The sequence below is a fragment of the Colletotrichum karsti genome, assembly GCF_011947395.1.
Source record: "Colletotrichum karsti strain CkLH20 chromosome Unknown Scaffold42, whole genome shotgun sequence".
Taxonomy (NCBI): domain Eukaryota; kingdom Fungi; phylum Ascomycota; class Sordariomycetes; order Glomerellales; family Glomerellaceae; genus Colletotrichum; species Colletotrichum karsti.
In genome coordinates, this window is record NW_024065942.1 from 485,734 (window position 1) to 509,735 (window position 24,002).

Genomic DNA, 24,002 nt, shown 5'->3' on the forward strand with positions numbered 1-24,002 from the left:
TCACCTGATCATTGTGGTCCTACCCCTTAGACGTCATTGAGACAAATCATTGCGAGCTTGCCGACCTGCTCGTACGCCTCGTCGCCTACTAACATACCATGTTGAACCTGGCTTCCATGCGTACACTATCATCTTGTCAGATCATCCTTCATTAGATGGAGGACACTGACAGAATGCTCATACTCACAGAGACAGCATGAGACTGCTCAACCTCTCTGTGATTCCAACGGTTAGTATCACTGAGGCGGACGTGACAAATGCTCGAGCCCACTCTCCAATCAGACACCGATTTACTACCCATGTCGAAGATCATGAAAACCATGTTTCTGAATGTACGCACATGAAAAGTTGCGCCTGTCAAAACCTGCCAAGTGAATCGCCAGCCCGGGCTTCAAAGTGTTTAGAACTATTCGGAATCGAATGACAGATTGACGGATCGAGATGCGATTGGCACAACAGGATAGTGGGTTCCTAGGGCTCCGACGGTTCCCGGAGCAGCCGGGGGCCCTAGCATCCCGCGCCCTGTCAAAACTTGCTTCAACGGACTTCCATGCTGCACTGGCCGGGGGCAAGGATCACGGGAGAAGTGCCGGCCTCCTCGGCGCGGGCAAGAGAGGTCTAAGCCGTTTGTCAAGTGGCCAGGCGCTTGGCGGTCGGCAACGGCACGTGGAACGACGTCTGTCAGTGAGCCATAACTTAGGGCAGAGGCGTTGGGGGCTATGACGTGGAACGGATTGTTCGTGATAGTGGCTTGGCTTGTGTCAAAAGAACTCTGATGTTGCGCGGGGAGAGTTCTGTCATGAATCTGCCAAGCGGGGCATTAATACTGCACGGTATAAGACGCCAAATATTACCATCGCCATCTCAAATACTTCATTGTGAAGGATGAGTTGTCGTTGAGAAGGGGCCGGGATGATGGGGCTGAAAAAGCCTGGCCAAAGCTTCGGCCGCGGCATCACAAGGCAAAGTTGCGGCTGCTCAGCTGCGCCTCCCCTCATGCTGTTACCGTGGCTCTATGATCGACAGATGACCGATATTGAACCGGCATTCTATGGTGAGATACACGGCGACTTTTCAGAGGTACGCGGCGGTTTAACCCGGGATTCTTCTCCGGTGATCTCAACGGGCCCCGAAGATCTACGAAACCTGGCTGTAAAGGCGATCGTGCCATGCCTTAGGAGATCACCCGCAAGTCGTGTTTCATAGGCATTCACACCGGGAAGCAAATGATACGTTCGCATGGTTGAATGACCGCAATGACGATGAAGTTGATGAGAAGATTCACGCTAGAAGGTCTGGGCACTCTGGGCGAAGAGCCGGAGCGAAAGTGAAAGATCCAACAATGATGATTTGCTACAGGCTAACTAAGCTGCAAGGAGTATCCCGGTCTGTACTTTATTCTTCATCCTCCAATGCCGCGTCTTCTGAGAAATCCACCACGTTCGCCTTCGTCGCGCCAGTTCCCGTAGCTCCACCACCGAGACCGCCGAGGAGAGCACCCAGTCCACCAGCACCACCTGCACCGGCCGCACCTCCGGCTCCAGCTCCAGCTCCGCCAGTGAGTCCTCCGAGAAGAGCACCCAGACCGCCGGCACCCGCAGCACCATTGGCACCGCCGGCACCGCCGCCAAGAAGACCACCGAGCAGGCCCTCCAGACCCCCTGCAGGAGCAGCAGGGGCAGCAGCTGGCGTTTTGGGAGTAGCAGGAGCAGAAGCAGGGGGAGCAGCACCAGGCTTGCTAGGAGTTGCAGGAGTCGCTGGAAGATTTGGTTGCGTTCGTTAGTTTTTATCGATTAAACGGTTCTCTTCGGACGGACGAGCGGACACGGACGGGGGGGAGAGCGGGGGACGGCGCGCGACGGAGGAGGGTGCTTTACGCACCACCGGCACCACCAGCGGCACCGCCGTAGGCCTGGATACCCTTGTCGAGTGCCGCGGTGATCTGATCGATAGACTGCTGAGCGATACCCTGGCCGATGGCGGGAACCTTGGAAACGATAGCCTGGCCGAGTCCCTGGGAAGCTTGCTTCTGGGCAGTGAGCTGTTGTCCAACAACTTGGGAGACACCAAGCTGGTCGAAGGTGGCCTTCTTGGCAATGAGGTCGTCAACAGTCGTCGTGGCAGCGGTCGTCAGATCAGTGGCAAGTTGCTGAAGTCCGAGAGCCTCCTGCAGCTGGAGGGCCTGGGCGCCCTGGATGTCGGTCTGAGCCTTGGTGATCGTGGTCTGAACATCTTGAGAAGCGGTCTGGACGGCAGCGACGCTGTTGGCGTCAGTGGCAGCCTGCGTGTTGCATTTTGTTAGTCTCATTATTCTTGCGGTACTGTCGCGTGGGAAGTCCAGTCGAGAGGCTTCCCGTGAATCCCACAACCGTTGAAAGCCCGAAGTTCAGACTAACGTACCTTCACAGCGGTATCGAGCTTTTGGAGAGACTGCTGCACGGAGGTAACCGCGCCTTGGATCGTCGCAAGTTGGCGCTTCTCGGTCGGGAGGGCGAAGGCCGTGCCGATGAGGGTGAAAATGAGGGTCTTGGTCAACTGCATTTTGATTCACTATCCAGAGTGATCGTGTTACTAGAAGCGGTGATTGAGATTAGAGGTAACAAGGAGGATACAAGTCTCCAGCCCGGGAGTATATATGTAAGAGCGTTGAATGTGTCTGTGCCGGCAAAGTTTGTTTGGTGAGGAACTCTTTCATCCCCGATTGTTGGCCGGAAACTATCAGCATAATATACAAACCAGATGGATGCACACTGACCTCATGTCCCACAAGCATTCTCATCTCGTGAGTTCACCTCGGCAGCAAACCGCCCTCCATCATCGAACCGATGGGTGTGCTGGATGCTGGTCGGGCCAGGATGAGCACAGCCCCTCCGAAGTCTGAGACGGAGGAAACCATACGTGTGGGTATTATTATTGCATCAAATCAGCAATCAAAGGCAACAACGAGGAGCACGCAGTTTTCGGACGTCTCAAGTGGTTCGAGAGCACTCCCTTGTTTAGGGAGGGATATGGCACAGAGTCCCTGTCGTCTACGGCCAGGCTCTCAGCAAGTCAGTGGTGTTCTTGGTTGTTAAGTTGAGGGGGGCAGCAATAGCTTCCATGGCGTTGCCACGGCGTGTTTGACGAATCGAGGATTGCGCCGTGTTGGAGATAGGCGTGTGTAAATCGGCGTTGTATCGTTTAGTGTGGGGGGCCAGCAGCATATGCTGGCAGTAGTCAGTCGTACGCGCTGCGTTGAAGTTCAGATGAAACAAAACTCGACCGTGTCGTCTCAGAGCGTCGACTGCAACTACCTTTTACGAGTTCGGCAAGGAGCTCCATGTCTGAGCGGCAACGCTTATTACGGACGTCGTGAGACGTTATTGGGAGAATATCGTCAATTCTCCAAGGATCCCCCAACAAATGTTTGGTGGCAACGTGGAAGTCGCAGGGTTGAGGCTCTCATGGGTTTGCCAGTTTCGGCTCTCCGCACGTCGACATCGAGTCAGAGAGTCAAGGAGCCTCAAGCGCGACGACATCTGTCATTCGTTGACGATTTGCATGGATTCATCGACAACATCGACACATGCCACACCAAGTGACCAAAGCTCAGAGCACTCAGCCAGCTATTCACACGCATCGGTGGAGACGATGCGTATGGCTTGCCTTAATAGGCAATGAGGGGGAGAAAACCTTCTCCGGGAGGGTCGCTGTCGGTTAGCCGGGAATGGCCTCAAAACAAGTTCAAACGGGGCATCCATCTGGATCGCCGCATGGGTTACGCAGACTTCTGGCTAGCTCAGAGCGGCTGGCGGCTCACGGCTGGCGGCTCTACTCCACGACGGCACAAGATTTAACCTTAGTGGTCTGGATGACCGCCATTCAGGGTATGGAAGCAGGCTTCCGATCCCCGCGAAAAGAGAAAGGGTCCATCGCCGGGGTCTTGCCTTTCTTGGCCCTAACTGCCGCTTCATCTAGGGGATACGCGGCATCATCTTGGCTGTTTATGGGGAGAGGAGGCGATGATGTCTTTGCCCAGCCTGGCATGTCATAGCCAGGCATGACCGAAATCGAATGACACGGATGATCGGCTGGCAGCCAAATTCGGCTACGCAGGGCCCCTACGTTCATTGCCCAAACATCGAACATGGAACAGGACGACCTGGAAGCCGGATCACTAGTTAAGCGACTTGCCAAGAAAGTGATACATTGGCTCAATCGGTTCCTGTCACCTAGGCCCTGTCTAGACGTCCGCCACGCATAACTTGGACCACGTCTCCGAGTTCCTCCCGCCTTCCTAAGAAGGTAACCCATGAGTCAACTCGAGGGCGGGTAATGACAGAAAGAAGTTTTGCAAATGGGCAAACGCGGTTTGGTGTCAAGTTGCAGACTCGCGGAGCCACGGCCGTTCCGTTCTCCTGGCGCCTCTGCGAAGAAGGCGGGATTTGTTCGAGAAGGAATCTGTCTGACACCTTGCCGTGGTGCCGTTCTCAGGCCCTATCTCAGCCTGAAAGAGGATAAGCCGCCGATGCGAGTGCGATAATTCGCTGCTTCGGGGAGGCGGCAAAAAGAAACATCGGACGACGACTGAGTAAGCCGTCTCCCATCTGCGGAATGCGATTCGCGCGTCAGCTGAATGGAGCTATGGTGGCTGGGCGCTTGATCGACTCGAGGGTCTTTGTGGATATTTGGAAAATCCTCCTTCGGCCCTTTCGGGTTTCGGCCGGTTGGCTCGTTTTTCGAATGTCGCCTGGGTTTTTTGACAGCGTGTTCCATGCTAAATCACCGAGACCATTCGGCCCCGCTACAGCCGTGGTCTACCTCCGGACAATCGGGCTTTTCGGTGAAATGTGGGTCCATTTCGGCCGGGCTGCGATCGGCCTCGGGCACGGGAAATTAGCTCGGTGAATTCAATAGTGCATCCTGCCCGCAGTAAAACCAGAAGCCAAAATGTAACCAAAAAGGTAGTATTCATGAGAGAGGTTAAATAAGGTGAAGGAAATCCGGTTCACTGTCCGGAATCAGAATGCTTTATCATCATCCAAGTTCTCAGCCATACCTTCGATCAAGTCACAAACAGCGCAACCCCACAACTTCACAGCTTCATCATGGCAGCTTGTACTGAAACTCTTATGGACTTGGCTGTTCAGCTGACAAGTGTTGTCAACTCGGCCACTCCTGACTCGGAAAAGACCGCCGCTGCCACTTCCATCGCAAAGCAGATACTCAAAGCAGCCAAAGGCCCCGCCCCTGATTGGATGGAACGAGCTTTCAACAACGTGGAGATCGCTGCTCTAAAGCTTTTCCTTGACTGGGGTGCTTTTGAAATTATTCCAGAGCGTGGCACCATTACATTCAATGGGCTTGCGAAGAAGTTGAGCGCCGATGTGTCGCTGATCCGTAAGTACATCTCTCAGATTGGATCAGTGAAATGTCTTACAATCTTCAAGGACGTATCACCTGGGTGCTTGTTGCCGGCGGCACTTTGCGCCAACATGGCGAAGACCAGATAGCGCACACCTCAGTATCTCGGCAATACCTCCCCGGAACTCCAGATGGACTACTCCTACAAATGATGTAAGTGAGCCTAGGCTTGAGCTATAGATCGCACGCTTATGTACTTTTTCCTTTAGCTATGATGAGCACATGCTCCCTGCTCTGAAGTTGCCGGAGTACTTCTCAGAGTACGGCCGTCGTGAGCCAGTTGATCGACTCCATACGCCTCACGCCTACGCTGTCGGTCAGCCCGACAAAGAGATCTGGGAAATCCAGAAGCAGAATCCCGAGAGAATGAAGCGATTCATCAAAGCGATGGAGGTTTCGCAAAAGTTCATACCAATGATCGGCATCTACGACTTCAGCTGGGTCAAATCGAAACTCTCTGAGAGCCCCGACAGAATCGTTTTCGTTGACGTCGGCGGTGGCAAAGGACACATGATCAAAGCGGTCATGAACGAAAACCCCTTCATTAGACCCAAGAATTTCATGCTAGAAGATCGCGACGAAGTCATCAACGAGGTGATCCAGATGAAGGAACCCGAACTCAACGGAGTCCAGCTCAAAGTGCACGACTTCCATCAGCCACAACCTGTGAGGAGTAAGTAACAAAACTCCTGGTACATGTACCATCTGATCTTATTTCATATGATCTGACCTATGCAGACGCACTGATCTACTACATTCGACGATGCCTGCACGATTACGGTGACGACGTCTGTGCCAAGATGCTTACGCATCTGTCGGACGCGATGGCCTCGGACAGTAAGGTTCTCATCAGCGAATATGTTCTGTCAAACCCGCCGACCCCTCTAGGCGCCATGACTGACTTTGGGATGCTGGAAATTGGCGGCAAAGAGCGGACGGCGAATGACTGGGACGTACTCGTCGCACGGGCCGGACTGAAGGTTGAGAAGATTCACGGTTTAGACCAAAGGATGCAGGTCCTAGAATGCATCAAGATCTAAGGTGGCTTCTACTACAGCAGAGTGAATGGCCGGATGGAATGACGATAGACGTCGTCTTCGCAGTTGATTATGAAGCTTGGCATGACGACCCCTTAGAACTAAATTGCCCGAAGTTATCTCCTCTCTTTCAACCTTCCACGCACCCCAAAGCCCTCAGAGGTCGTGATACCATACCATTCGGCTAATTCCGAGGTTCCGACAGGAAGGTTCAAGAGAAGGTCCCTTCCAATCTGCTTCGCGGTGGGAGATCTGTGTAATAAACGCGGATTCTGAGTCTTTCCGCGACATTTCTCGCGCTCGGCAAGAAGTAATTCTGCAATGATCCCAAGTTCAAATGAGATTCCTTACAGAACACGCTTCAACCAAAGATATTGTTGACTCTACGTTCAACCCCTGCAGCTGCTTGATGAAACAACCTTAAAGGAATTTATAAAAGCTAGAGTTCACTGACACGGGAAGGTACGAAACCGAAAACACAAAGCCGGTATTTGGTCATCCAATAGCCTTTCACGAAAGATGAGATGGTCCTGTCAGTCGTTATCGGCCGACGAGAAGGAATTGTGGAGGCCATTACTCATGAACTATGACCGGGCATATTTTGAGAAAATTATGTTGTGATCACAAACATTGTATTCTTGGGCGGAGTGGGTTGGTGCACTATCTCTGAAGCCGCATTGTTGATCACACGCTTTTGCTTTTCCCTGAGTCGGATGTTTTCATCAGAGCTGACTAATAAAGTCAAGTAAGTCGTGAGATAGGCAGGAGTGAGAGAAGCCTACAATTATTCAGCTCCCTAGACATGAATATTGACTAGAAGATTCGACCTGCCGTTAAACACAGAAATAGGTTAAATACTGATTATGAGAATCTTTGCAGTTTTATGAAGCCGACCGCGTCCTTCATATCTGGAAGTTCCCGCTGATCCTAAGGAGACCAGATCTTGTCTCAAAAGCATAGCAGCTGTCGGAGATGCGTGAAAGAGTTGCGGAGCAGGACTAAACATGAAGAGACCTCGATTCCGAACTTCACTTTAATTCTCTTTCTAAGCAAATGATGGAAGAGCAGTGTCTTAGTAGCACCAGTGGTTCAGTAATCGACTTTGTCTTGCCAACTGGTAGATTGTAATGTCTCAACTAAAGACAGTCGGTGCTGCAGAGAGTACTGTCAAGTGCAACCTCCATAAATGGTATGTTCCTACCCATGGTTCCTCGTTTGAGGGGTCTCCTGATGGAACGCATTTCACAGTAGTCGGTCTTATTGTTCAGTGCTCGACGAGGCTCGACAACAGTTGAGCTGACGCATTTGACGAACTCAGAGAGGCCCTTTCGAGTTGTTCGATACTCATCACTACCCAGTCCTTGGCCGAATCTCCCGTTGCTCTATTATATGAAATTTGGATAAGGGAATGCGAGGGGGAAATTTACGTTTGGAGATGTTGGACCACTAACGACGCCTAGTCACATTGTCCAGTTCGCGTTTTCAACCGACACTGCCACCGAGTCCTGATATGGGTCTGTTCCTGAGATCTATCCTCAATTAATTTCTAGATTGATTGTTATGTTCTTCTATATTCCAACTTCTCTGCTTTGTCTGTTTCAATTCACATAGCTTCATCTCCATGAGTAGCGCTACCACTTCTCGTCTGCAAGCCTTGTCGTAGCTACTGTCAATGCATAAAAGGATTTATAGCCTTTACATGTAAGTATAGGTGTGGGAAGTTATATTTCTCAGGTTAAGAATATGTAGATAAAGAACTACACTTGAAGCCTTCGATTAGATGAGCATATCGAATACAGGTCACTGGAAAACAATCCTGCTACGAGAGCAAGGCGGTCGGTCCGTAAATATATGTAACCAGTGCCACTGGTATTCTATATGGTCTACTTATGTGTTAATACTCTCAAACTAAACCCTCGAAACATTAACCGCTATCTCTCAGTAAACTGAGCTGCTTAACCGTCACAGTATATCATTTTCGGCTTGGATAGCCATTGGGCCTGAAACTCTTTTGTCGCTGAAAGTTCAACCTATACAGAAAGCTCCCTGACATCTCTAGATTGTAGCAGCCGAATATTCTTCCTGGGTCATTGTATTGTGCATGGCTTACCAATATCAACGCGCTTCACATATAGTATCCAAAGGTACCGTTTTGGGCAAGACTCAAGAGCGAATTCTAACATGACAGCAACAAAGAAAACCGCACCGGATTTCAGGTTAATCACATTTTGTTCATGTACAAGTGAGGTGCATTTAGATCTTGTCATGAATATGATGCGTTAGTTGCTAGGTTTCGTGGTTTCTGGGGAGTCCTCAGCTATGGGATTCTCCGTGTTGTGTGGATGTAAGCTGTGACTAATTCAATCGATCACTCCCCAACGAGTTTTAAGAGACTGGACGTACTACCCTCGTCCGAAGTCCGCACGTGGGAGTAGGTGGGTGCGAGCTGTGAGTCTCAGCAGTTCCATTCCTTCTTTTCCGCCTGGGATCGCTTGTTGGCTAAGGAATGACGGATAGGGCTATGTGTCTAATAATAGTTGATGAATCGGCTGTTTTGTACATCGACCACGCGCTCAGCTCCGGACACTCAGAGGGAGTAAAGTGCGGGGTCTCGCTACGATTTACTATGTTATGTTGGGGCTTGAGCCTTCTCCCCATGAGTTTCCGTGATGCAGTCGGGCCGTCCCATGTTTAAGATTGTTATGCATAACATCATTGAGTTACTCTTTGCGAGCTTAATACTTTCCAGGCACATCAGCGGCAGACAAAACCTTATGCTCACACACTCCTCAGCCGTAGGCTAATTCGCCCTCAAAAAGGAAACCACATCGGCCCTGTAGTCGGTGAGATGCGCTTACGGGTTCATACATTTACCATATACAGGCTCAGAAATACACTGCATATTCAGCAACAGTTTCTGTACTTGGGTCACGACTCTTGACATGTTTTCCAAACTAGGGTATATGCCGCTTACGATGTCATTGATGGCTTTCTATGGCATCGACGATCGCAGAGACTTTGCGCGTTACTGGCGGTCTATTGAGCTTCTTTAATCCTTCAATTCGAAGGCGCATTCAATGTTGTTTTATCTATAATTGTAGCATCAATGAGACTCAGACGACTTTAGTTCGCGCAGGCAAGGAAACTGGACCTCATCCTAGACTTGACTGGGATACCGAAAAGCACTTTACACCTAGTTACCAACGTACATGTCTTAATTGCCTCATAACATACACTTGTCTTACACCAGTTCCTCGGGTGTCTATTGGGAGAGAACCTGAAGAGACCTTTAGAGCAGTAGCGCTGCTTAGTTCAGATCTGCAAGTCCTGAGTAGCGCTCAGTTGCTCAAATTGGCTATCCCAGCCAAGTGTTATCCTTCCGAAGAGTTTGAAAGGCAATGAGGCATTACGGCACTGACTGCTAATCTTTGTTGAGTATATGTATTGTTCAACAAGCATCCCCATTGCCTATGTCAATTGTGATAGTATTGCTGTGTAATTCACCCTGCATATAACTTTGGGCTTACTTTTATGGGTTCGTATTCAAGAGAAGCACTCATACCGTTACCAGTATATCATTATGAACCTGACCCATGAGTATGTTTTGTATTGTCTGCCGCTGACTGCGATGCTTTGGTCTCGACAAATGATCACTTTTGACCGGGTTCGGACATGATCCAGGTCTCATCATTCTATTTTCCCCTCTTCTGATTATACGTGATTTGAGCGCTGTATTGCCAATTCGTCCTTTTGTCGTGCAAGATTCAGCCTTGATCCCAGCTGGGGGAGCGGTATCGCGGGGTTGGTGATAGCTGCAGATGACGCCATCACTCAACAAATAACGTGACGTTCCACCAGGGTGATGACAACCCCAGAGAACAACTCATAATGCGACAAAATAGATAGTACTCCCCTCATTTCAGAACTATCACGACATTTTCAAATCGCGCAAGTCGCTTGGATCTGCATGAGATCTGGAGCGTTCCTGGCGGTCACCGCTGGTTGTGAGATTGACTTGCATACGCTGTGATTCGAGGCTTACCAAGCACGCCATCAGGTAAGCCATCTTACAAATCTCTCACGATATGAAGTGCTGTTCACTTCGTCCCAATATAAAGTTGATCTGAAGTCTTGTCCTGCAGTCATTGTTTCACGTAACTTCAGCACATTCTCCTCAAGAACCATCCTTATATAAACCACCCCTCATCTATCCGCATCTTCCGGTCATTCTTCTCAAATTCTCAACCTCACATCCGCAAAAATGGCCTCAGTCTCTGTTTACGACGCAACTATCCCCACCTTCACAAAGGGCCTCAAGACCTTTGATCACATTCTCACCAAGGCCGCAGAGCACGCCAAGGCTAATGGCGTCGACGTCAACACTTACGCCGAAGCCCGCATCATCGAGGACCAGCTGCCTCTGACGTTCCAGGTGCAGAATGCTACCAAGACAGTGAAGACCAACATCGGTCGCCTGACTGGTGTCGAGCTCGAGCCCTTTGAGAACAAAGAGAAGACGTTCGAGGACCTGCATAAGCGCATCAAGGAGACGCTTGATCTTCTCAGCAAGGTCGACGTTGCTGCCATCAACGCCAAGGCCGATGCCGAGGTTGACTTGTAAGTGACTACTTCCTGTTTGGGGGTTTGAGATTCTGACGCTTCTTCGCAGGCCTATCTTCGGTGGAAAGACCTTGAAGGTCTCAGCTAAGGAGGCGGCACTGAGCCATGGAATCCCCAACTTCTTCTTTCACCTAAATGCCGGTTACGCTATTCTGAGAGCTAAAGGCGTACCTGTTGGCAAGGCGGACTACCTCGGCAGCTTCGTCCTCCCATAGAGGTGTAGTTCGATAGTGAGGCAATTGAAATTATTAAATGACAGATCCAGCTGCATCTAATGTTATATATATGTGATAACTCACTTGTTTCATATATTCAAAGTCACAAAATATTTATATCCAATTATAAACATCAATATGAAAGTAGTAATGTAGCATTGTGTCGTTAGTCGCTTCTTCTACGCCTAGAAGACTCAACTAAAAAAGAGATACTCATATGCAGCAAAAGTGAACGCGCATTCGCGCGCCTACGACCAACGTGGGACTCGAACCCACAACCTTCAGCTAACTATTCCCATGGATCATGAGTAGGAGGCTGACGCGCTACCATTGCGCCAGCCGGCCGGGCTGGTGCTGCGATATCGGCCCATTATTCGAACCTGTGATGGTATGGCGGAGAAGGTCCCACTCGAAGATCGCGAGTTGTCCCACTGATTTTTGCCTCGTGGATGGCATGGGCACGGAAAACACCTAGAGAAACCATCTGCTGTCAATGAGGGGGTGTGGGACGTTGATAAGGAAAGTTAACAAAGCGATGAACTGAAGGCTCTGTAAAGCTAATACATAATAAGCTAGCATGGCGTCAAGGTTCTCGACGCGCTCATTCATGATTCTACGGCTAGTTACCGAGCTTTTTCTCAGTAGGATATTGACAGATACCGTTGTTAATACGAAAGACACTTGACAATCCCTACTTCAGGCTCGGCGCTCAGAAGCGCCACCGGCGAGCGAAAATGATTAGAGTGCTCTCCGAGAACATATCAGACTTCCGCGAGATGTCTGAGAGCTTACATTAGTAGCAATTTACAGGACGAACCGCTGAAAGCAAGCTGTACATTGGTGTGTGTGCGTGCATATGCCAGGGGCACTGTCAGCGTTACATGGGCCAAGGGCATCAAAATCGGGGCTTTGGAAAGGAGGCGTTTTCCTGCTCTTCTGCGGACGATTTCGATGTCTGTTACCCGTGAACGAGTCAGTATGTTGCTCCCTCGGTCTTGAATTCCGTAAGCACGTAATTAATCAAGTACGAATCCTTCGCCGATTGCGACCAGAAACGCCTGGCCTGCTGCCGAAGTCATCACCGAACACACTCTCACCGGGCGCACCGGACTTAGCCCGCCAGCTGAGCAGGCTATTTACTGGTCAGGTCACATCGGCCAAGTTAGATTCACCGCGGAAGCTCGGATCTAATGATGGCATTGAATTGATATCCATACGGAGTACCCATCAATGAATTCGGTCATTGGTCATAGCTACCGGCTCACATGTTGTCGGGATTTGTGCGGTAATGACGTTTGGCCGCTAACTACACCGAAATGAAGAGAGTTTGTGGCCGCGGACGAACGACCAACGCTCGCGCTCTAACGAAGTTACACGCACTGCCGTGGCTCACTGGCCACGCGGCTCTTCAGGATATCCCGGTCCTTCTCAGAGTCAGGACCGATCCTACTATAGAATACAGATATCAGTCCTGATGAAAGATAATAGCATCACGGAGAACTGTGGCGCGTACACTATTTACCACCCAACGGACTTCGGCATCTTTGTTGTCCCCGCCAAACATACTGCGGGGGAACCAAATGCGGTCCGAGCGAAACCAGCCTGCCATCCATCCATTGTCGTCCACCCGTCTTTCAGACCAACAACAAAGACCCAAGAGCCGACGAAGAAATCAAGCAGGACGGCCCGGTGGTGGAGTTGAAGCGCGGCAAACAAGGCAAATAATGGAGCGGCACGTTTCGCCAGCAATCAACTCTGTACGAGATAAGCACCATGCCGCTCGGCTCGACGCCTTCGACCTTATTACTTTACTCAGTGGGAACAACTCCGCAGGACACTACGACGTGGATCATCGCTTCCCACGATACAACGAGTTCCTTGCTAAACGTTGATTGATTTGCACGCGATGAAGCAGGAACAGCAACTCCGTGGCTGCTCAACGCCAATCCGCGGCTGCTTCAGTTCATGTATCGCACGTGGGCCCCAGGGTCTTGGTGAAGCCCCGTCCTGGGCAGCAGCGAGAACAGACGCCGTCGCCATTCATGTCATCCACGTTGTGTTCTGGGGAGCGATTCATTCACATCACTATCACAACACTCAGCCCCCGCCTGCGGAGCCGGGCCAGCCTGATTTGCAGTCACGTTTGGTCACCGGTGCGACATTTCAGGCTGTTTCAGACGCGGAAGAGACACTCTTGAACCGCAAAATCTGGTGATTTGCTAGTCATGCGGAGGGGAGAAGTTGCTTGTTGATGGGGAGCTCTCACAAATTCGGTTCTAGCGTACCAAAAGAAAAACGACCATCATGGCCATCCCATCTCGTGCAGGCTGGCCTGTTTTTAACCCCGCGCGCCGTTTCTTTGACAGCGTGACGGTGCGGCCCGGTTGACGGATGTGTTGCTTGGGCCTATTGACCGTTTTCAGTGATTGAGGCAATTGAAAGACGGGGATTCCATCAGCGGCCAGTGCTCAACTAATGTGACTTATATGATCGCAAATATCCTCAATTGGCAACAAGCTTTATTCTTATCATCGCCGGTGTGATTGCTCTTGCAGATACACTCAGTCCTCGAAGCCTTTGCAATCACAGTGATGACTGCCAGATGCCCTGTGCATATGCATCTGGGTAGGATGGTTGCTCATGAAGGTGAACGACATGGCCGTGCTCATATTTGACGTGATGCTCTCGATAGGCGACACACTGGAGCCATGCGAGTGACGGGCGGGGTAGTTGTCACCCTTGCTCTCCATTTCACGCATGAACCTGCCACTTGCTGTTTCGTCTGCAGAAGATGACAAAAATACCGAGGAAACTTACTGGGAACACCTCGTGCTTCAAAGTATCTACTCAATATTAGGAACAAAAGCTGGCGTAAGGGAAAGTCTCAAGGATCACACTCCTTCCACTAACCCAAGGCCGTACCTTGCAGAACACAAATGCGCCTGTCATCACCTCTGAGCAGGTTTGTAACAAGTCAATAAACCCGCTGATCCTGAACTTCACGAAGCGCCACTGACCCGTTCACATGCATTGGGCTGAAGTCTAATTCCCCTGCGACCGCTGTGGCTTCTCCTCGAAGGAGAATAGGAGCTTCCAGGGTCCTCTCACAGATGGTCAAGATTGTCCTTCAACGAGACATCTACTTTGACCGAGGATTCGGGCGTTGCTGAAGATGATTGACCTTCGTGCCGTCTCCGGCTCGTCTCTCCGAGAATGTGCTTGCGATCAGACCTCCAATTGCCATTGCCCAGCCGGAAAGAGTCATTCAATGACATGATTGACGAGACCCTGGTCTCAAAGACAGCAAGGTAGTCCCTTCGGCAGGCTGGGAGGCTAGAACCAGCAGCACAGAAGCCGTGGAAGCGTCTCTTCAGCGCCGCAGTTCGGCCACCGTCGCCGGAACTGCCCGGATAAGCATCAGCAACTTGACCGTAAGCCGTGAGTATTCAACGATGAAGCTCGATGCCTTCCTCTCTATTGACCAGGTATCTTTCTTGCACAGACGGAAGAAACACTGGGTCCGAAAACGACCCTCAGTTGGCTTGCCGCGGCGGAAGAATGGAGCTCCCCGCGCGGTTGCTGTCTTCTCGGACGGCTTGCAAGTCCGCCGTCTAACAACTGGACGTCTCTGTTTCATTCGATTCTGAACCCTAGAGTTAGTCTTTCATCAGATGAACAACGGTCTCTGCGGACGCCATACAGCCTTGTATTTTATCTTTTCTAACCTTAGTATCTATATACAGAGTGCCTGCCGTTCAGCCCAATTTCTTTTTGACTTCCCGCCAGCGGTGATCATCGATGCAGAGTACCACCAAACTCTCGTCCTGCCATGCCGTGCATGCGAGTCAGCTATGACCCTGAGAAAATCCCCGCGATGCTCTCCTCACTCACCAGGCCTCGGGAAGGGGTGACCCCGGCCTCTCCCTGAATACTAGCTGCATTATCAAAACCTGCGGTTCAAGCCCGTCACCAAGTCAAGTCGGCCAGCATTGGGCTGCCCTGCCAATACTATGGATCTGGCTTCAACTTGCAAGCCATTTCCAAATCGTCAGCTCCATGTCTGCTCCATAGCTGCACACACCAGGAGGTGGTCTGAGACACCGATAGTCTCTCTGTCGGATAGCTGAATCGCGTCCACCACCCAAGATCTGGAACGGAGACAGGCCTCTCTTGGGAATATGAATGCGCCGTTAGTATTTCGATACGACCTGGAATGGCCGTTAATATGCTGCGCACGAAATACCGTCGTGTTCCCAGATTACTAGACGCATTGCTGAGTGGCAGAGCTGCAACACCGCAAACCATCCACTGCCCAGTGCTGCTGCCACCCTCCTCATCCCACATCCCGCCCGCAAATGAGCATAATCAAGGTTCATCCAACCGCCTGCACCAATACCGCGGCGTACGGCTTCGTCCCGGTAACAGATTGTTACTCTGTGTTCATCGATTTGAGGTGGTGGTCATGTAGTCGTACGGAGGGCATTCCAATATGCCATCGTCCGAACCAACAACCGTTTAAGACGCCCCTCATTCTAATGACCAGCCTTTCCATGCGCACGGTTCCTGGTCATCTGCAAAAGGCAATCGGCCAGAGGAGAATCCATGGGAATAGATCCGTCGATCCTTCAATGTTCTCCACGTTCGACCCATATGAGACACGGAATATGGCAGGACCTGACAGGCCTCGAGTTTGCAGGCGTTGCGGTGTTGCACTCTTTGCGGGTTTGCCTTGTGTGGAATAGTGTCTCACACCCTCTTTCCTTTCGTCCCCTTTCCCAGGCTCGCTAGCCGAGTCCAAACCACATCCTTTGATCAAGGAAGGGTCCTTGTAGTCCAGGCTGAGATGGCCAAGCTTCGGGGTTAAAGATGGACAACGTCCTCGGTGACCTGTCATCCCATTGTTTCCTCGGTCGACTGTATTACGTCCACAGTCGTCACTTTCTTCCTCGCTCAGCTGGACTAGTGCGGACCGCGGTCGAAACCAGATATCTGCGTAACAGTGCTCCCACGACAGTTCTCGCCCCAGGAATCCTCGCTCCTCAGCATCTAGAAACTGCCAGCGCTTGCTAGAGCGCTTACCACACAGACATCATGGAAGCTCCTCCAGGCATCGATCCGAGCGAGTCGCGACAGACGCTCATCGTCGGAGTCACGGCATTTGTGCTTTCAGTCGCCTTCCTCGCAGTATCAATACGAACATATACCAGGGCCTTGATGCTCCGACAATTCGGCCTCGATGACTGGACTGCCATTTTCACTTTTGTAAGCCAATGGCCACGTTTATTCAAGGTCGACAACCTGCTTATACTGTTTCCCCAGCTACTGATATTTGCTTGCGGCTTTTCCGTTGCAATAAGTAAGCGTTGATCTTCCCTTTTTTGAAATACAGATTGCTTATGCAACGTAGACACGAAGAATGGCTTCGGAACGCATGTGTACTTCCTCAACCCAGATCAAATCAAGTCATATTTGCGGGTATGTTTCTCCCCATATCCGCCGCACGCTCGATATCGGTACCTAACGGCAAACATCACAGACGTTTTACATCACGATTGTCTTCTATAATGCCGCCCTCGCCGGTATCAAGATGACTTTCTTATTCCAATACTACCGCGTATTAGCTATCCAGAAGATGAAGAAGGTTTTCATTGCCTGTATGATCCTAGTGGGTGGTTGGAGCATCTCACAAATCCTCGTCGAGATCTTCATCTGCACCCCTATTCCTACCTTCTGGGACGCAGACGTGAAGGGAACTTGCATCCCGAACTACCCACAGTGGTATATCAATGCTGCCGGCAATATCATCACAGATCTCATCGTCTTTGTACTGCCGCTTCCAGTCATTGGCAATCTGAAGCTCGCTCCGGGCCAGAAATACGTTCTTCTTGGTATCTTCTGCCTAGGATTCTTGTACGTCGCGCCACGTCCAGCACGTTCTTCGGCTCAGCCAACACGAGTTTTTAGGTAACTGGCTAACAATATCAATAGTACCTGCACAATCTCCTTCGTTCGAATTCGCTTCCTCCACCAAGCCGAGGACTTCACTTGGGAAAACGTCGAAACCGCCGGCTGGTCAATCGGCGAGCTTTGCTGCGGCCTGACCTGCGCTTGCCTTCCTACCTTCCGTCCCCTCGTCTCCAAATTCATCCCCGCCCTCTCAAGTCGCATCACGAAGGCCTCCAAGTACCATCATGGCTACGGCTACGCCTCAAGTAGAACCCCTGGTACTTCTAAGCAGCAAGATGTCGAACTTGGTGCCACTCCTCCGCACGACAGTCATAGCTCACACCGATACTCGAAACGCAGACCCGATTCCTCCGATAGCAAAGCCGACCTATACGGAGCTGCAAATTACGACCTCAGCCATTCCGATTCGAACCGTGATACGGGGCTCCCCATCCAGGGCCATAAAGAGAATGGGCAAATCACAGACAGCGAGATTGTGCCTTCGCCTATGATGTTCCGACATCAGAAGCAGGAAACAATAGAGGTTGGAGGCTATGTATCCGATCATAGCCCAAGGGTTGAGACACGTATCGAGGCTGGAAAGAGGTCTTCTGACTTCGGAGGGAAGCAAGCAGGTCCCATCGCAGTCACCTGTGACATTGTGCAGGTTGCTTCTCCCAGGGTTGAGCCGAAGGGATTCCCATGAGCATCATCACAAGGAGGTGATTCACGCATCTTTTGACGATAATTTTCTTATTTCATAATGAGGTTGCTCTGGCCATGAGCCTTTATGCTTTGGAGTTTGGGGTACTCGTTGTTTGTTTCATCTATCCGTCCCTACCTGGCGCCTTCAGGCTTCATACGGGCTGGTCACCATGCCCCTAAACTTGAAGCACCATTTACGTAGTGCTCTTTCTCCATTAATGAAAATCATGATAATAATTCGATAAGGCTCGACAGTTGATATAGATCGGGTACATGGTGTCCAATGACGTGCTGCCGTACGGCCTCTCAGGGGTTGATGTTGGCTAAAGTGAGTGAGAGACAACCCTGTCAACCTTGTTATGCCAAGCATCTTGTTATGGATCAAACGTGTTCATTAAGGTTTTGTTCAGTTGGATTTGCTTTAGCCTGAAAGCTTCCCGCCGTTAGATGCTACCTACCACCTGCCCTTGCCCTAGCAATATGATTCTTTCTTGGATCGGTTGGTTCATGGTTTACATAGAATGCGTCTTTCTCTTCTTCGGTGTATTCAATTCCCTTTCCCGAATTTCAATGCTCACTAATGCTGTATAATCTCATTATTATAGTCTTTCGTGGAATACGCAGTGCCTATGGCCTCGAATGGTAGTATCGTGAGCCCAGTACCGAAAGGATCACGGCAGCCTTCTCCCGTGGCAGATTGACAACGTCTTTGGAAGATAAAATCTAGAACTGGGTCTTGAAAGCTATCACTTGAGTACGTCCAGCCAACCTCAAGATAGCAGCGGCCTTGTCGTCCGATGCTCTTATTCGATTGGGGAGGGAGTTGGTCCGTTGGAGTGGAATATAAGGCCCCTGCATCATCATCGTCAGGGGTAATCAGAAGGTTTGCAGGGTCGACACGTTGATAGAGTGACATTCTAGATCTCTTAACTTATGCCGCTTAAACTTACAACAATATCATTATGGATTATGATGCGCTTGCGGGGTTCTGCTGCAAGCGTGCCTATCAAAGTCGCACCCGTTTCTGAGTTGATCTAATCCTCAGGGTGATTTTGGTCCCCCAGACTTCCCCTTGCGATCTTTATCGCTTTGTAATGATTCGGCCCTAATGCTTCAACTGATCTTGCAGACTATCGCGCGGTTTTGAAGGCTATATCATTGTATTCCTTTGTGGCTAGTAATAGAGTAGACCACGTCATAATGACCGCTTCCTTGACATTCAACGAGAGCCTCCACTAGGTGGACGGAAGGGCGTCATTCCATCCATCCAACTAACTGCCCATCATATTCCTGCTCAAGGTGAACAAGGTGTGTCGTTCTGGCTGAATACCAGTTTGTTATCGTTGCATCCTTTGGCCATCGCCTGCTGAACTTTGATGTTGTTATTTCGAATACAGCAGAACTGTCGAGCATCACGTTAGCTGCAGCTGCAATGAAAACTCATACTCGAATCCAGTCAGGATGCGGGAACGAAGTAGAATATCGGAGACAAAAAAGAGCTTTCAGAAGAGAGTTTGCAAACTCACACCAGCAGAAGCCAGGACAGCTCCACCAGCAGCCTGGCAGAAGTTGTTGCTGGCGACGAGCTTCCCATTGTCCTTGCCGACATCGCTGCGTGTCTTGCAGAAGTATGTTCCAAAGTCTGTGGCCTTGCCGGTGATAGCTTGACTGTGTTTAGGGGTGTTGATGTCAGCAACTATGCCTCCTTCGTGAGAAAGTATTGCGTCGATTATTCCATCGGGCAAGGAAAACCTACGGAAGCGACAAGACTCCGGTGGAAAGAGCCAGTATAGTAGCAATAAAAGTAGCGGAGAACTGCATGATGAAGTACGAGGCAAAGTATGGTAGTATCAAGGCGCCAATAAAGTAGAAGGGAAAACGGGTGAAAGAGACGTCTAGACTTTGCTCGGCGATCGACGCGATGGGCAAAACTAGGGTGCAAGACAACAATTGGAAGAACAGATGAAGCATCACCACCACCACCACCACCATTCTCTCAGCTCTGCCTGTCAGATTTATACTAATTTTCCTCGGACTGGCACGGCGATATATGAACTAGGAAACTTCCTATTTGGGGTGCCCATCGTGCGCGAGTCGGTGTCAATAGGATACAAGCTGCATTGCGATAAGACCACCAGACCCCACGAAGGCAAGCATTCGGTCAAAGCCGAGGATATGCTACAGATAAGCCGGGGAAGTGAATTTTTGTCTGTGTTTGGACGAGTTAAGCTCATGGCTCCAGAACCAAAGGCTCGGGGCCGGGCAGTGGCTACGAGGTTCTCACGGCCACCTGCGCAAGTTTCTCGGATTTGATGAAGGTCCCGGCGCACAACTACTCCTGACAAGTTGTCAGGACCCATGATGAGCCTATTGAGTTTCGTATGAACGTGGTCGTTTACTTGAATGCCCATTTCTGTTCCATTAATCTACGTTAATTCAGACGTCTGTACTATGTCTCAGCCGCTCAAGATCTCGCAATCTGATCGTTCGAAATGAAGTGCGATCCTCCGGCGCAGCGAAATCCATCAGCTTGTTTGATCCATTCATAGCCCACCGGGCATTTTCCCATCATCGCCGCCTTCTTTCGTTCCTGTTCCTCTCGTTTCCGCCGCTCCTCTTCTTCGATCAACTCCTTAAGAATTCTCTCTCGAGCAGCACCCGCCGCATCCTTCTTAGCCTTCAGCAATGCTCGATACTTGGCATCCCGTTCTTCCTGAGCCTTCTTATCACGCTCGAGCTGCTCCCAGACCTCATCGCTGACACCAGCATCACGAACCACAACACGCTTCCTGAAAGGATTGCCGTCTTCTTCCGAGCTGCTTCCTGGGGTCGCTGGGGAATCTTCCATTGCAGAAGAAGCTTCCACTTCTTCTGCCTCAACAGTATTTGTCTTTACCGACTGCTGAGTCTGAATGCGGTCTGGTGCTCGGGGCGGAGGTGGCATCTGAAGATGTTGGAAATTTGCCAGATTCGTCGCGTTCGCCTGCCGGTTCCGGCTTTCTTGCTCCATAAGCATCTTATCCAGCTCCTCCTTAACGGTTACCTCTGAAATGGTAATACAAGCTCCCTGTCGTGCTTTCAGGGCCTCATTGAAGATAGACTTTGCAAGAGTTTCAACGTCTCGTGCACTTGCCCAGCTAGACTGCTTGGAAAGAGCATTGAACGTGATGATAGCCTCTGCTTTGAACATCGGGGTAGGGTTTTCCAGGCAACCCACCACAACGCTGTTCGTGGACTTTTTGGCTTCTAGCTTGTGCTTTTGCTTCAAGAGCAGATTCACAAGTAGGTTGAAACAGTTCTCGGGACTGAGGCTGTGGAAGTCGATGACTTCAGGGAAACGGCTAGACATGCCTGGGTTGATGGACAGCAGCTGGTTGATTTCATTGTCATAGCCTGCCAAGATGATCACCAGTCGGCCCTTGTACTTGTCTTTGGTGACGCAATCGACAAGCTCGTCGACGGCTTCCTTGGCAAAACCTCCACCGGCAAGACGGTAAGCTTCGTCCACAAACAGAACACGGCCCAGAGCCTTGTCGAGGAGCTGCTGGACCTTGGGTCCTGTCTGCCCGACGTATTGACCGATGAGGTCAGTCGCCGAGCGGTCCACAACCTCGGCATTGGCAAGGAAGCCCATGTCGTAAAAGACCTTCCCCATTTTCCTCGCAGTCGAAGTCTTGCCAGTTCCTGGCGGTCCACGGAAGAGGAAGTTGAACGGAATGTTTTCCTTTGGATCCATGCCAAGCTCCTTCATAGACCGAACGTTCTGCTGGAAGCCCTCGAGTTTGGCAACGATCATCTCACATCCAACGGTGCCCTCGAACAGTTTCGCTACATTCGTCTCTGTCCTCTCTGCGCGGTCGAAGTTCTCGTCGAAGTCGAGGGCCTCAAGTGTCGAGACTTGATCTGTCTGTTTAGACGTGAGGCGTCGTTGGTGGCGAGCCTTCGCGTCGTTGAGGATGATGTCCACCTCGCCCGCGTTGCCAAAGTTGGGCCGATTACGAGCACGATCCAGCATCTCGATTGCCACTTGCTTTGCCTGGTCTGTAGCCTTGAATCCCTGATTCTTGAGCTTTAGGTCGAGAATTTTCCGCAAGTCGGGGCTACTGAAGTCTTCGAAGTTGAAAGCAGACGCCAGGGGGAACCTTCGGCTGAGTCCAGGGTTAACGTTCTGGAACATCTGCTCCATTTCGTCTTTGTAGCCAAGAAGGAGGACGCAACGGTCCTCTCCGGGGACACTCTGGACCTCAGCTACAATTGTATCAACGACAGCCGTCTTGTATGGGTCTGAAGTGCTTCCCCCCATAGAGCCGCCACCGCCGTATAGACCGTAAGCTTCATCGATGACGAGGACCTTGCCTACTGTTGATGCGAGGATGCCCTTGGTCTGAGCCTCGGAGCCGCCGAGTGCGGCGCCGACGAAGTCTGAGGGGCTCTTCACAATCACTGTCTTGAGTTAATAACACTTGAGATTGGACCCGGAAACCTGCAGAGGACATACCTTCGCCATTTGATAAGAGACCAAGATCCACCAGTATCTGACCGTACAGCTTGGCAACGGTCGTCTTCCCTGTGCCCGGCGATCCGAGGAAGACCCTATTCAAGGTGTATTCGATCACCGGTTCCTCGGCCAGCTCCCGGTGATAGTTCGTTTGAATGCTGTCGATCAGGGCCTTGACCGACTCCTTAACTGAGAAAAGTCCAATGAGACTTCGCAACTTATTCCAGGCTTCAGACTTGCTGAGCGCGCTCGCCGGCTCTGGCCCAATGAGGTCCTCCTTGGTGAAAAAGAGAGGGTCAACCTTCTGACCAGATCGTCGCGCTTTCCGAAACCTATTACCCTGCCTGCTCGAGATAATCGACAGTAAGTTCTCCACCGCCCGGGCATTCCCGAATCCCTCCTTTCCTCGCCCTCGTCCAAGTCTGCGGCACGCAACGCGTAGATAAAGATCGTCTTCCCACTTCATGCGTCCTCCGTATTTATTGTCAATCTGATACCTCAGAATACTAACTAACTCGTCGTCGCTATAATCCTCAAACTTCATGGTGACAGGAAACCTGCTGGGAAATCCCGGGTTATGGGCGAAAAACGACTCCATCTGTTTGCCGTACCCGGCGAGGATGAAAACCACCTTGCCTGTGAGGTTTTCAACCTCTGCGAGCAGGAAATCGAGCACGGCACGGCCTCCGGAACTGTTGCCGGACGATAGTTGGTATGCTTCATCAACGAAGATGACGCCTCCACCGTCCTCGAGAACATCATCCAACATTTTCTGACACCCGCCCACACCCAAGTGGGCAAGCTTTGAACCAGACGTTTCCTTGAACGCACTGCCGGCGATGACGCCTACAGACGTTAAGAACTTGCTGTAGATGCGGGCGACCGTGGTTTTCCCTACTGATCGTCAGACGCTGCGCACTACGTTCTGAGGTTGACCTACCAGTGCCTGGATTACCTAGCAGCGTGCAGCTGAATCTCTCCTTGGACAGCGAGATACCTTGCCGAACTGATGTATCGACCTTGTTCTTAATCGAAAGAAACTCCTCTTTGACGCTCTCGAGACCGATCATGCCCATGAGATTGTCCAAGGCAGCACTGCTTGCTCCACCTTCCTTCATGCTGTTCCACTCTTCCTGTGCGCCGCCTGGCTCAGGTGTCCATGGTTTTTCCTCAGGAAAAGCGCCCGGGACCACGGGTTGTGAGGCTTTTACGGCAGCCTTTATCTTTTCTGCTCGTTTTCTCATATCCTTTAATGCTAAGAGCTCTAAATGGGTCTACTCTAGCTACTTCTTCTAATCCTTATCTTCTTAGGCGTATCTAAGCTTTTATCTCTTATAATTAAGCTTATCCTATATTTACTAGAGCTCTTAAGTATAGCGTTTCTCTATTAGTATATATTCCTCTTCTATCCTAAGATTATACTAGATCCTCCTATAGTTAGCTTTATCTTCTTTAAGGTAAGCTATATAAATAGCTTCTTAGTTAGTATATAGGACCTTATAGTTATAACCTCTCTTATAGGTCTTCTAGATATATTTATAATAGGTAACCTTATTATAATTTATAATTTAATAATAC

General features: G+C 50.6%; 6 protein-coding genes across 6 annotated transcripts; 3 read left to right on the forward strand and 3 right to left on the reverse strand.

Moving 5' to 3' along the window:
• Positions 1 to 1,395: 1,395 nt before the first annotated feature.
• Positions 1,396 to 2,541, reverse strand: CkaCkLH20_10795 (uncharacterized protein; the record flags this gene model as incomplete). The annotated part of the gene is made up of 3 exons (XM_038893509.1): positions 1,396 to 1,757; positions 1,882 to 2,281; positions 2,401 to 2,541. 3 exons carry the CDS (start codon positions 2,539 to 2,541, stop codon positions 1,396 to 1,398), a joined length of 903 nt encoding a protein of 300 aa, XP_038741322.1.
• Positions 2,542 to 5,087: 2,546 nt separating this feature from the next.
• Positions 5,088 to 6,443, forward strand: CkaCkLH20_10796 (O-methyltransferase; the record flags this gene model as incomplete). Its single annotated transcript, XM_038893510.1, has 4 exons — positions 5,088 to 5,379; positions 5,430 to 5,556; positions 5,613 to 6,076; positions 6,142 to 6,443. 4 exons carry the CDS (start codon positions 5,088 to 5,090, stop codon positions 6,441 to 6,443), a joined length of 1,185 nt encoding a protein of 394 aa, XP_038741323.1.
• A 4,258-nt stretch (positions 6,444 to 10,701) lies between these two features.
• Positions 10,702 to 11,275, forward strand: CkaCkLH20_10797 (uncharacterized protein; the record flags this gene model as incomplete). Its single annotated transcript, XM_038893511.1, has 2 exons — positions 10,702 to 11,057; positions 11,110 to 11,275. The coding sequence occupies 2 exons, from the start codon at positions 10,702 to 10,704 to the stop codon at positions 11,273 to 11,275; spliced, it is 522 nt and encodes a 173-aa protein (XP_038741324.1).
• A 5,091-nt stretch (positions 11,276 to 16,366) lies between these two features.
• CkaCkLH20_10798 (uncharacterized protein) lies at positions 16,367 to 17,927 on the forward strand (the record flags this gene model as incomplete). Its single annotated transcript, XM_038893512.1, has 4 exons — positions 16,367 to 16,631; positions 16,683 to 16,750; positions 16,812 to 17,185; positions 17,264 to 17,927. The coding sequence occupies 4 exons, from the start codon at positions 16,367 to 16,369 to the stop codon at positions 17,925 to 17,927; spliced, it is 1,371 nt and encodes a 456-aa protein (XP_038741325.1).
• Positions 17,928 to 19,428: 1,501 nt separating this feature from the next.
• CkaCkLH20_10799 (uncharacterized protein) lies at positions 19,429 to 19,747 on the reverse strand (the record flags this gene model as incomplete). Its single annotated transcript, XM_038893513.1, has 2 exons — positions 19,429 to 19,594; positions 19,683 to 19,747. The coding sequence occupies 2 exons, from the start codon at positions 19,745 to 19,747 to the stop codon at positions 19,429 to 19,431; spliced, it is 231 nt and encodes a 76-aa protein (XP_038741326.1).
• Positions 19,748 to 20,390: 643 nt separating this feature from the next.
• CkaCkLH20_10800 (uncharacterized protein) lies at positions 20,391 to 23,542 on the reverse strand (the record flags this gene model as incomplete). The annotated part of the gene is made up of 4 exons (XM_038893514.1): positions 20,391 to 22,369; positions 22,425 to 22,728; positions 22,936 to 23,318; positions 23,365 to 23,542. 4 exons carry the CDS (start codon positions 23,540 to 23,542, stop codon positions 20,391 to 20,393), a joined length of 2,844 nt encoding a protein of 947 aa, XP_038741327.1.
• Positions 23,543 to 24,002: the final 460 nt, after the last annotated feature.